The 13,533-nt window shown below is 39.4% G+C and overlaps 1 protein-coding gene across 1 annotated transcript in view; it reads left to right on the top strand.

The window, feature by feature from the left end:
* The first annotated feature begins 494 nt into the window (after nt 1–494).
* LOC107709235 (alpha-1,3-mannosyl-glycoprotein 4-beta-N-acetylglucosaminyltransferase C) overlaps nt 495–13,533 on the top strand; it is an 18,557-nt gene continuing 5,518 nt past the window's right edge. The window contains exons 1-3 of the mRNA XM_016513673.1: nt 495–633; nt 2,764–2,878; nt 5,460–5,574. Of these exons, the coding sequence (XP_016369159.1) occupies nt 2,777–2,878; nt 5,460–5,574 (217 nt within the window). The 5' untranslated portion in view covers nt 495–633; nt 2,764–2,776. The remainder of the gene's footprint in view (nt 634–2,763; nt 2,879–5,459; nt 5,575–13,533) is intronic.

The following is a 13,533-nucleotide window of genomic DNA, read 5'->3' as shown; positions in this document are numbered from 1 at the left end:
AGCCTGTAATATGTCATGGGTATTACAAAGAGAAAAAAAGCTCAGTATAAAAACTGTAGGCTTCCTGAGTTCCCGTAAACCACATACAGTATGTGTGTGATGCTAATGCAGAAGTTATAAGCAGAAGAGAGATGTTGGTTTCTACTCAAATGTATATAGGCTACAGTAACACAATGTGGTAATAAAGAAGTGTAACATTTATTTATGTAGTTAGTTATTTATTTATGTCTTGCCATGATGTGATTAAATAACTAAAGAAAGTCTATAATGAAGCTTAAGAGATCAAAATCCGTTTGAAACTCGTTTCCTTAATTCATGACACCATTCATTTTCCCGACGGTAATCCACTGACTGACAAGGAAATGACAATGTCTCAACAACCTATTTGACAAATTTCATCCAACCTTTGCTCGGCTAAGAGTTAACCACTCCTCATGACAGCAGCGCTCGAGGATTATGATCATCTGGATAAACGCACAACACACTTCACTGAAGGGAATAAAGACCGTATCAAAGGACACTAGGAAGTGAATTAACTTGTGTGAACTCCTCCAGAGGCGCGGTTTTCTCGCTTTACATACAATATCATTTTGAATGTTGGCTTATACCGCTGTACAAGGCTGTGCTATAAAGGTACGTGGATTTAATCAATTTAGATAAACTGTGTGTGTTAAAACTTACACTGCTTATCTAGACATTTTGCAAGTATATCCGTTTTTCACATACTTTCTATTTGATTTTTTTGACATAATAGCTGCGTTTCGAACGGGAAATTTAGGCGTTTCGAATTTTAACGTCTTTGCATTCCAAATTTAAAATTAGGCGAAGACATTTTTTATTCGCAGTTAGCGATAAGACATAATAAACCCCATATGAAATTAGATAATTGATTCTACTACTTCTACTGTACAATAATAATAATAATACCTAATATATATTAGGTATTATTATTATTTCTTTTGGTTAGCTTTTAATATAAAGGCTTAAAGATTGTTACAATGTTCCTTTCACCTATGCCTGCAAAACCTTATAGAGGCGTTTAAACAAAACAACTGCCCTAACTTGTTTAAATTGCAAATAACCTGGTTTTAAGAAACGTAGTGTTAGTGAGTCCAGACTCATGTAGTATCTAACAGCCTAAAACCAGTTTGCCTGGTTTAGCCTACTCTCTTCATATTGTTCTGTTTGCTTACTTGTGGTAATCTACTCAGAAATAACAATACATCACGTATCTCTTTAACCATGCAGGTGTGCTTTCATCCAACGCAAATAGAGAGCATAATGGTAATAGTGTCGAGACAAAGTTCACCTTTGCTCATGAGAAACAGTCAGTCATAGTTTAAAGAAAGGCCATGTTTCATGCTTTATCAGTAAACATACATAATGACAAATCCTTTTCAAGTAAACATTTAGTGATTCCTTTACCACAAAGCCAGTTCCCTGTAACTTTTTAGGCTTTTGAATGTTTTTCCTTTTTATATCACTTCCACAGATAACTTAATCTGGGTTTTCAAATTAAAATAAACCTAAGGACATGTTGTGGTTATGTTTATGAAGTACATATCAATTGTTCATTAAAACAGCAATAACTTTTATATATAAAAGTTATTGCTGTTTTAATGAACAATTGATATGTACTTCACAAACATATCCACAACATGTCCTTAGGCTTATTTTAAATCATTGGTCTCAAACTCAATTCCTGGAGGGCCACAGCTCTGCACAGTTTAGCTCCAACCCTAATCAAACACACCTGATCCAGCTAATCAAGGTCTGCAGGATTACTAGAGACTTCCAAACAGGTGTGAGTTGGAGCTGGTAGGAGCTAAACTCTGCAGAGCTGTGGACCTCCACGAACTGAGTTTGAGACCACTGGTTTAAATCAACTTTCGGACTTATTACAGTCAATGTTTTTAGAAGTTACAATGGAAAGCAAATAATGACATGCTGTGGAAAAAAAAAACATGTTTATATTAAAGCACTTACAGTTAAAATCTATGGAGCAAGACATTTCAGAGGGGTTAAGTTTTTGATAACGCGCTTTTATTAATTGCCCTCTACAAAACGTGTTATTTGGGCTGTCTAAATCGTCCTTGTGGTGATGCTGCTTTACTAACCAGACAATTTGGTTATGCGTTACACAGGTACAGTAATTCCTGCAGGGGAATATTATATTCCATGTAAACATGTTCGTGTTTTACCAAGGGAAAGTCACCTGGGTCCTGGCTTTACATCAGCATGACAGGAGAAAAATTGGATATAAAATTAGTAAGCTATTCTGTCACTAAATGAGTTCTGAATATGAATATGCTATATTTCTCAGCACAGTTCAGTATTAAACAGGGACATTCTCAGATTCATGGTAAAAAAACAACAACAACAAGCACTGAATTTTGCATCCTTAGAATACATTTGAAATCGGATATAATTGGCTTTTGCTGATATGCAATATTTATTAATAGTAAATATGTTCATATTCACTGACATCTACGTTTACACTCCCTTTGCAACTTTTCCCTGCCGTGTGGATGGCGACTTGCTAGTTTGAGAAGCACTGTTCTGCTGCTCTAAATGACTGTGTTGAATGTGTGAGCTGAATGGTTCATAATCGTCCATTAATTATTCAAACTGGGTCATGTGAATAATTGAACAATGCAGCTACTGATTAAAGACAATCAAACATATTGGAAAAACAGCATTTGGAGTTATAAGTGAAGCTCATCATGCGTGTTTAATGTTGGTAGTGCCTGTGTGTCTTAACAGAAGACGGTGTGTGATGAGATGCCATCTGAAAAAAGTCTTCCTCCTAGCAGCTGGTCTTCTCATTTTGACCAGGGTCTACATCTACATGCGGAGAGCAGAATCGGGAAACCTCAAGGTATTCGCTTGTGCTAATAGCATGATAATTAAAGGGGTCATATGATGCGATTTCAATTTTTCCTTTCTCTTTGGAGTGTTACAAGCTCTTGGTGCATAAAGAAGAATTTTTTTTTAATTCCTGTTATCATTTACACACCCTTGTATTCGTTCCAAACCTTATTATCTTTTATCTGCAGAACAGAAAAATGCGGGTAACCAGTTATGTTTACCGCTAGATTGCATTGTATGGGCTAAAAAGATCTTCTTTTATGTTCCACAAAAGAAAGAATGTCAAACAGGTTTGGAATGAGATTAGGTTGAGTGAATATTAACAGGTTTTTCATTTTTTGAAAGAAAATTGTGATGTATGTCCTCAGACAATATTAGTCTCAGACTGTGGCACACCACAAGTTGCACTTGTTCCGTTCATAGCTTGTCGAGTTTCCTGTGCATTTGAGTCATACTGTTAATGAATTTACTTCATCAACTTGGATTACAGCATCTCTCACAACAGAATATTTCCCATTACAGTAAAAAGCAGTTTAAGAGAATAGTGACATGGAAACACATTTCATAAAAACATATTTGTTTCTTTGTTTGGTTTGAAATAAGGAATAGATAACAAAATGTATGAAGCATCAAGACAAAAGCCATATATCTTTTTTTGACTGTAACTTCCGAAAATATTAAATTTTATATACACTGCTATTTTGGAATGGTTGTCGGTGAAGAAAATACGCCATTTACCCACATGATGGTGTGGTTACAACAGCATGCAGGGACTAACAGATTAAACTAACCAGCCACATTTTGAACTTCCTGTCATGTTTGTAGTTCCCTACGCTCTCTGAAAAAAGGGTACAAAAGCTGTCATTGCAGTGGCACATTTGTAACTTTTTTACCCCTAAAAGGTGCATATTAGTACCTAGATGGTACATATTAGTACCTTTTGAAAGGGAACACCCCAGTGACAGACTCTGGACCTTAATTTCCTTTTGGTTCTGAGCAGAGCAATTATTAGGGGTTCAAGCGCTTAGCACTGAAACCCTATTGTAATTGTTAGAATGGTCTCGGATCAGTGATCTCCATGTAAAGCTGATCGTGCAGACAAAACCATTAGTCGTAAAGACATGAAACTTGGAGGGATGGTAGTACTCACACTGCCTACAACGTCACCAAGGCTCGCCTCAATTGGCCTGACAGGGGTGCTACAGGAATCAAAAGAACGAAATTGCTTGCAACTCTGAAACCGTCAGTCGCAGGCTCAAGTGTCTCATGTCTTTGGAATCGTTGGCTCACGCCGGACAAAAGGCATGCCTCAGATTCGATCGTGAGCCAGGCAAAATTTTCAGGTATTTTGGATTTTTCTTTGAAAACCCTACTTTTGCGAACTAGCCCTAGGTTTTTAGTTCGAATGGAACCAAACCAGTGCAGGAAGATTCTCTAGAGAGTGAATACCAATAATTATCAAAAAAAGTTGAACTTTCAACTCTCCCTTGCAAAGGGGTGCCAAAACGTTTGAAAGGGGCAGGGACACTTTTAAGTAAAATGCCTATAACTCCTGAAAGGAATGAGGCGTCTTTGCCAAACTCAGAACACTGATTCTCAATCTGAGGTCACAGGAAAAAAAATGTGGAGCTTGGCCACTTGGTGGCGCTATAAGAGGGAAAAAACATAAAAATGTCTATAGCTGCGCAGCCATTTGTCCTATCAACGGTCTTGGTCCAAAGTGCCACAAGTGTCAACAAGGACATTTGAGTATCTCAAAAAAACATGGCCGCCATTGGCTGACGAAATTTGAGCACCTATTAGACAAGGTTAACAGAGGCCGATCGGATTGAAACTCGGTGGACCTGTTTGACTCACGGTCCCAAAGGTCTGTAAGAAATTTGAAAGAAATCGGCCACTGGGGGATGATATTGCATTTTTCAATGGGCGTAAATGATTGTACATTGCATGGTTTTTCACACATACGCACGATATTCATATCATATGACAGAACTCTTCATTCCGGACAACTTTGCCTCTAGTACCACTGCTGTCAATCAAATTGTTTGTTAAATGATTGAGAAGATGTAAAAAACCTACTTTTGCGAGCTAGTCCTAGGTTTTTCGCTCAATCTGGGAAAAAAAAACACTGCAGTACAATTCTCTGGATTCTGTAGGTCAATAATTATTTAAACAAATGTTGAAATTTACCCTTTGGGAAGCTATGACGGGGTCCTTTAGAAAAGGGGCCTATCCAAATTAACCCAAAATCCTTTAAAGCCTAAAGGAAAACTCAAAACTTCACAAAACCTGCTGAGCACATGCAACAGGTGATTCTAAACAAGCATGCAAAGTTTTAATTCTAAACAAGAATGCAAAGGAGATCGGAAAACAGGAGGCGCTATAACAGTCATAAATGTTAAAAAACATCATATTTATGTGGTAAATTACCTGGATTTGCCAAAAATACTTTATAAATCATTGATTTAGGTGGTTACAGGCTTGCTAAATAATATGTAATTACTTTTTCCTTATGTGCTTAAATGCCTTAAGAGCTTAAACCCTGGTAATCGCTGCTTGCAGCTATATTTATTATTTATTTTTTGCTACAGGGGTCACTGATCTGGATCTGGGATAAGGAGACTTGGGTGGAAGATCTTGAGGGCCATTACCTGCATTTCAACATTTCCATTAAAGTTCTGGCAGGAGTATTCCATCCATCCAAGAGTGAGTTATCTATTTACATCTATATGCATGTAGATCAGTGGTGTCAAACTCTGCTCTAACAAACACATACCTGTCATTTTTTAAATAGCCTGAAGGATTTGATTAGCTGGATCAGTTGTGTTTACTTAAGGTTGAAGCTAAACTTTGCAAGGGTTTGGCCCTCCCAGAATCAAGTTTGACACTCTTGATGTAGATGTTTTGTTTAGGTTCAACCGATCTAGAAGATTATGCTACAGCATCACTAAAGGAATTGCAATTAAATGTGGTGTTCATTTTTTATACTGTATAAATAATAATATTTTTGCAAAATAAACACATTTATGCAGTGCAGCCTATAAGGGGTGTTGCCACTTTTAAACTTATTATTTATGCACATGTAAACAAAATGGATGTCTTCAGTCATTGCATCACGTTTTGCACTATATTTCTTTTTAAGTGTGAGACTGCTTCCTGTTTGCCACTATCTGGAAACACTGTGAAAATCACACACCTGCAAGTTTTTTTCTTCAGTAAAACTGCAAACTGTCCTTAAAACAAGAGCAATTTACTTGAGAATATATATTGAATTAGAGGTAAGTATATATATTACCCTTCAAAAGTGTGGGGGGTCTGTAAAGATTTTATTATTATTATTTATTTTGTTTTGGAAATAAGTCTCTTCTGTTCATTAAGGCAGCATTTATTAGATCAACAATACAGTAAAATATGTATTATTGTAAATATTATTACAATTTAAAATATTTGTTACATGTTGCCTCTGTTGTCTTGTGTTTGGACTTTTATGTTGTGTTGGACTGAATCAACTTTGTGGTCATCTTGTGGTTGTAGCAAATTAAAATGGGGTATAATAAATGTAAAATATTTAGATCAGCTTTCAGAATTAACTGCAGCAGAATTAATATTACAGTTAAATAGTCTGTTTGTCCACTGAGGAGACTAAAATATAAAAATAATTTTTAAATATAAAATAGTAAAGTCATTTATTAACTCTAGGAAACTAATCTCTCTGACCACGACACAATAGCTTTTCTCACTGTATAAAATACTGCCAGTACAAGAGCAATTGGCAAGATCAGCTCGTTAAAGGGACTTTGTTTTGCAAGCAGTGATGACAGAATCAGTGACTAAAAAGAGTATGATGCAAGTTATGGTAACACACACCATATACATGGGCTCCTTTATGAGCCTATCACACTCATTTCCTGGACAATAATCTGATTACTTTTTATCGATCTGACTCACTGAACCACATTGCACATCATTTTCCTGTGATGGTTCTCAAGGGACATTTAATGAGTTTGTGGAGTGAACACTTGTGCTGAGCAGATCCTTCTTGACTGTGAGAGAGGTGCAGGAGGAGCCCACTATAACCGCTATACACCTACAGCTTTGGTGGTCACAGAGCTTGTCTCGGCCACTGGACCTGTTTTGGGGCAGACAAGACTGGCATCCAGTGTGGTGGATCCACTGCTGATGTTGCTGTGGGCACCGGCTCCAACCTAGTATCCAGCTTTGCCCTGGTCTCCATCTCTGCTCTGGACTCCAGCTTCACCAGTTCCGCACTGGTCTTCAGTTACACTCTGGTTTCCAGCTCCACTCTAGTTTCCTGCTTCGCCCTTGTCTCCAACTCCACTGGCTTCTTCCTGGTTTCTAGCTCCGCCCTATCTCCCTGCTCTACCCTGGTCTCCAGCTCCGCCCTGGTCTTCAGTTACACTCTGGTCTCCAGCTCCACCCTGGTTCTCTGCTGCGCCCTTGTCTTCAGCTCCACCCTGGTTCCCAGCTTCGCCCTTGTCTCCAGCTCCATCGGCTACTCCCTGGTCTCCAGCTCCACCCTATCTCCCTGCTTCGCCCTGATCTCCACCTCCACCCTATCTCCCTGCTTTGCTCTGGTATCCAGCTCCACCCTGGTTCCCTGCTTTGCTCTGGTCTCCAGCTCCACCCTGGTTCCCTGCTTTGCTCTGTGCCCGGTTGCATAAAGCACCTTAAGTTTTTCCCTTAAGTATGAGACTTAATGCGTGATTTCCCCTTACCTAAGGGAATGATTTAAGGGTGTTGCATATAATCCCTTAAACACTTCCCTTAGCAAAGGGAAACCGTTAAGTGTTTCACGACAGTGACCAAGGTTTTGCCGTTAAAAAATCGACTGTAGCTCCACCCTGGTTCCCTGCTTCTCTCTGGTATCCAGCCCCGACCTAGTTCCCTGCTTCGCTCTGGTCTCCAGCTCCCCCCTGGTTCCCTGCTTCGCTCTGGTCTCCAGCTTCACCCTGGTTCCCTGCTTCACTCTGGTCTCCAGCTCCACCCTGGTTCCCTGCTTCGCTCTGGTCTCCAGCATCACCATATCTCCCTGCTTCGCTCTGGTCTCCAGCTCCATCCTGGTTCCCTGCTTCGCTCTAGTCTCCAGCTCCACGCTGGTTCCCTGCTTCACTCTGGTCTCCAGCTCCACCCTGGTTCCCTCCTTCGCTCTAGTCTCCAGCTCTGCCCTAGTTCCCTACTTCGCTCTGGTCTCTAGCTCCACCCTGGTTCCCTGCTTCGCTCTGGTCTCCAGCTCCACCCTGGCTCCCTGCTTCGCTCTGGTCTCCAGCTCCACCCTGGCACCCCATTCTGCCTGCTCCGTCCTGGCCTCCTGCCTTACCTTGGTTCCCTGGCCCTTTTGCCACGGGCCCGGCACTCCGTCTCTTCACCAGCCCGTCTCCTGGACTTTTGGTTTGGGTTTATTTGGTTTGGTCTGGAGCATGTAGAATCTGCTCCTTGGGAAGGGGGGTTATGTAACATGTTCCCTGTGTTGTCTTGTGTTGGACTTTATGTTGAAATTGTGTTTCTGGTGTCAGCTTTTGTAGTCACTTGTAGTCCTTTTGTTTATTGGTTCCTCCTTGATTATCTTTCATGTCTCTCGTTATCTTGTTAAACGTTTTAGCCCCCGTGTATATATAGCTTGTTTAGCTATATAGGTTGTTTGTATATTTTGTAATCTCTCTCTCTCTCTCTCTCGGTGCATGCTGGGAGTGTTTGGGTGTGCGTGAGGGTTTTCACGAGGGAAGGGTGATTGTTTTCTGCTAACTTTTTTTTCTTAACTTTTTTTCGGTTCTTTGATTATAGTTAGTGATAGTAAAGTGTTTTTTTAAGGATCGGATTGGGAGCGGGATGGCGTCCCTTACGCGCCACCTGTTTCCCTTCGTCATGGAGTTAGGTGTGTGCCGCCGAACGGGGTGAATGTGTTGGACGTGTTACTGGCCGTAGGAGAAGAGATCGGATATCAAAACATTTCATCTGCTTCGCGCATGAACAAGGCGGTGGTTGTGTTTGTAAAAGAAGAGAATCAAGTGAATCATCTTATAAGCAGCGGAATAGTGGTGAGTGGAGACTTTATTACTGTTTCGCCGCTGGTTGCTCCAACTATTAAAGTAACTGTTTCAAATGTGCCTCTGTTCATTCAAAATCAGGAGATAGAACGAGAGCTTTTGCGATATGGAAAGTTAGCTAGCGCAATTAAAACAGTGCCTCTAGGATGTAAACATGAAGCGCTTAAACACATAATGTCGTTTAGAAGACAGGCCTTTATGTTCTTAAATGAACAGGAGTTAGATGTGTCTTTTAGAGTTTGGCATGAAGGAAGAGCGTATATGGTGTACGCAAATACTGGAAATATGAAGTGTTTTGAATGCGGAGATATTGGGCATAAGCGATTAGCATGCCCACATAAAGTTCAAATCGTTGAAGAAGCCGTAAGACAAAATGAGGAGGTTGTTGTGAATGATGCTGAAAATGTGCAGTCTGTAGATGTTGAGGAAAATTAGGTTCAGGGAGTTAGGGAGGTGGTAGAAGAAAATGAGGCCCAAGGAGCTGAGGAAGTTGTTGTATCACCTGAAGAAAATGACAGTCGAATTGATAGTGCAATTTTGAATGATGAAACAACAGTAATGGTTGCAAACAATAGTGTAGATGTGGAAAACATTAGGCCTACAACAAGTGGAGAAAATGGTGTGTGGAAAAATGTAAGGATCAGTGCTGTGGTTGCAAAAAACAGTGAGTTATGAAGCCTTAGATAACAAGAAAAGATTCTGGTTGAAAAAGATGTTAACGAAATTAAGGAGAAGTAAAGTGAAAGTTTCAAAAAGAAAAATAGTTATATGAACAAATCACAAGTGGCATTCTTTGCTCTGTGCTTTTTTCTTTGTGTCTCTATCCATTTCTTATTTATCTATATGGATGTGTGGAGACTGGGATCATTAAATATTAATAGGGGGAGGGATAAGAATAAATTAGCACAGATTTCAGAAATTTTTAAGAATTGATAAGGTTAATGTTTGTTTTTTTACAAGAAACACATACAGACAATGATAATGAAGTTGAATGGGGCATATGGTGGAAAATAAACTGCCTTGAGTCATGGGACAAGAAATAGTGCTGGAGTAGCTATTTTATTTTTTGAAGATGTGAATATTTTAAAGATAGAAGAAATTGTTAAAGGAAGATTACTATTAGCACAAATAGAGTATAAAGGAATATAATTTGTATTTGTTAATGTATATGCTCCTAACAATGGTCCAGAACGGCTGTTTTTTTTTATGGAATTAAGGAAGGTCATTGAAAAATATGATGACAATGTTTGTCTAATACTTGGAGGTGATTGGAATTGTACAACAAATTTTATTTTTGACAGAAATGGGGAAGAGCCACACAATAAGTCAAGTGAGGCATTAAAAAAAGTTATTAATGAATTCCAATTAACTGATGTGTGGAGAACAAGAAATGAAGGAGTAAAGCAGTATACATGGTTAAAAGTGGTTGATAACAGAATTAGTGGAGCCAGATTGGATAGGTTTTATTTAAAAAAGACATAGAATAATAAGGTGACGAATAATTTTATTAGACCTAACGGTTTTTCAGATCATCATATGGTTATATTGGATTTTAATCTGAAGAAGATGCTCAAAGCTAATTATTATTGGATTTTTAATGTTAAGTTATTACAGGATGTCTCTTTTTGTGAAAAATTTAAAATGTTTTGGAATATATGGAAATTGAACAAAAAATTATTTGAAAACCTAAGCCAATGGTGGGATGTGGGTAAGGCCAATATAAAAATGTTTTGCCAAAATTATGCTTTCCACTCATCAGCTATATTGAAAGCAACAGTGAAAGCTTTACAGATGGACATTGAGTCTCTAGAAAAACAAATTGTGAATAATAATGAGGCTGTACAATGTGGTGGGCTAAATAAGAAAAGACAAGAACTCAGTTTTCTGCTACATGAACAAGCTAAAGGAGCGTTGATAAGAACAAGATACTGTTCCATTAAAGATCTGGATGCTCCAAGCACATTCTTTTTTAACCTTGAAAGGAAACATGTCCAGCAAAAGATGATGTGCCATCTTCGTCGTGCAGATGGATCAGTTACATCAGATCCTACAGAAGTGAGGAGATTGGCAGGAGACTTTTATAAAGAATTATATAGAGCTGAGAGTTATGACATTGAGTGCACTGAAGACATACTTAAAGACTTACCTCAGCTTGTAGAAAAACAAAAACAAGCTTTGGATAATTTAATCACCTTTCAAGAATTCACAGAGGCTATGAGGCAACTATCTAAATATTTTTTTTTAGTAATTATCAAATATCTAATAAGGAACTACCTTTGTCCTAAATTTGCTACTACTTACTGCTTAGTTAATCTTGCCTCTCTATTAGTTAATAGTATTAAGTTAAGTGTTAATGTAGTACTACCTATTACTTCCTGCATAGTTACTTGTTAACAACGGACCATTATTCTAAAGTGTTACCGAATTATGAATTTGGAGATGTTTTTATTTCATATATTACGTTGTTGTATTCTAATGTTCATGTGATGGTGAAAGTGGGAGGTGGTTTAAGTGCTCCAATACCTGTGACAAGAGGCATAAGGCAAGGTTGTCCAATTTCTGGACAATTATACAGCCTGATTATTGAAACCTTATTATGCAGGCTGAGGAAGAATTTAAAAGGAACTTTAATCCCTCATGTTAATGGTCATTCTAAGGTGGTTTTATCAGCCTATGCAGATTACATTACAGTTTTTATTACAGGCCAAGAAGATATTACAATTTTAACAAATACTATTAAATTATATGAAAAAGCTTCTTCTGCTAAGGTTAATTGGACAAAAAGTGAGGGTTTTATAGTTGGCAATTTGGAAAATTTTCCACAACTTCCAGGAGGGTTGCAATGGAAAAAAACATGGATTAAAGATTTTAGGAGTTTTTTTAGGAAATGAACAATTTCAAAGAAAAAACTGGGAAGGTTTGACAGAAAAGGTGTCTGCCCGATTTTTTAGGAAATTAACAATTTCAAAGGAAAAACTGGGAAGGTTTGACAGAAAAAGTGTCTGCCCGATTGTGAAAGTGGAGATGGCTGTTACCCCAATTATCGTATCGAGGAAGAGTTCTGGTAGTAAACAATCTGGCTGCTTCCATTTTGTGGCATAGAACTATTGTCATGGAGCCACCAGAGGAGTTGGTCTCTACTATACAAAGGACAATAGTCAACTTCTTTTGGGATGGACAACATTGGACTCGTGCTGCAGTATTATACCTACCAGTACAGGAAGGTGGTCAAGGACTGGTGGATGTGCGAAATCGAATCCGTGCTTTCAGGATACTAGCTGCACAGAGATTTGTATATGATAAAGACGTGCTATGGGAAAAAAAATGCAATTGCGGTCATGAGGAGAGTTGGTGGCTTTGGACTTGATAAACAGTTATTTTTAATGAACCTTGAAGAGATTAACTTATCTGAGCTCACTGTTTTTTATAGATCTGTTACAAACATGGAAAAATGCCATAAGAACAGAAAGGAATGTGGACAATCTAGAACAAGTGGTTCCCAACCCTGGTCCTGGAGGCACCCCAACACTGCACGTTTTGCATGTCTCCTTAATCAAACACACCTGATTCAGGTCATCAGCTCATTAGTAAAGACTTTAAGACCTGAAATTGGTGCATCCGAGAAAGGAGACATGCAAAATGTGCAGTGTTGGGGTGCCTCCATGCAGAACCAGGGTTGGGAACCACTGATCTAGAACACTGGGCACTGGAGGAACCACTTTTTTTTAATCCACTGATTCAAACAAGATTGCTGTCTTCTGTAACTGTACGAAAATGTTTATTGAGGAATGGAACTGTGAAGTTGGACCATTTATTGAATAAAGAAGGGTGGAAATCGCTTGAAGAACTTAAAGAGGCAACAGGTTTGAGATCTTCACGTCTTGTGTCAAAAACTAAAGGAAGAAATTTACAACGCTTTACCGAGTGGATACAGGAAATTTATTGCACAAAGACATGAGAACATCCAGGATATGGGGAACAATGTGGAATTTCCAGAACTGATTGTTTCTCCAGCAATAAAGGAGGATGAGGAAGAAGTGGCGGATGTCATTCTATCCGTTCAGACTCCCCAGTTTTGTTCTTTAAAAAGCATGTCAAAAAAAGTAATGTATAATATGACAGTAAAGACAATGCATCAAGATTCATTGAGAAAGCAAAAAGTTTCAAAGTGGCCAGATTTGTTGAACTCCGGGCGGGGGTGAAGAAAGGTGCCCCCCGCCTGAGAGAGGAGGTCCCCCCTGATCGGAATCGCCAGCGGAGAGCCGTCGAGGAGGGACACCAGGTCCGAGAACCATACTCGGGCCGGCCAGAACGGGGCTACTAGCAACAGACGGACCCCATCCCGGCGTACTCTCTCCAGAACTCCCGGGAGCAGAGTGATCGGGGGAAAAGCGTATAGACGAAGCCTCGGCCACGTCTGTACCATGGCATCCAGCCCCAGTGGAGCTGGATGCGTGAGGGAGAACCAGAGCGGACAGTGTGTCGTTTCCTGCGACGCAAATAGATCCACTTCCGCCTGGCCAAACTCCCTCCAAATGAGCTCCACCACCTCGGGGTGGAGCCTCCATCCCCCGGGCCTCAGCCCCTGTCTCAACAGGAT

This window comes from Sinocyclocheilus rhinocerous, unplaced genomic scaffold, assembly GCF_001515625.1.
Source record: "Sinocyclocheilus rhinocerous isolate Xijiao unplaced genomic scaffold, SAMN03320098_v1.1 scaffold776, whole genome shotgun sequence".
In the NCBI taxonomy this organism is placed as follows: domain Eukaryota; kingdom Metazoa; phylum Chordata; class Actinopteri; order Cypriniformes; family Cyprinidae; genus Sinocyclocheilus; species Sinocyclocheilus rhinocerous.
Note: the sequence above shows the minus strand (reverse complement) of the source record. Positions and strands in the feature narration are given on the sequence as shown.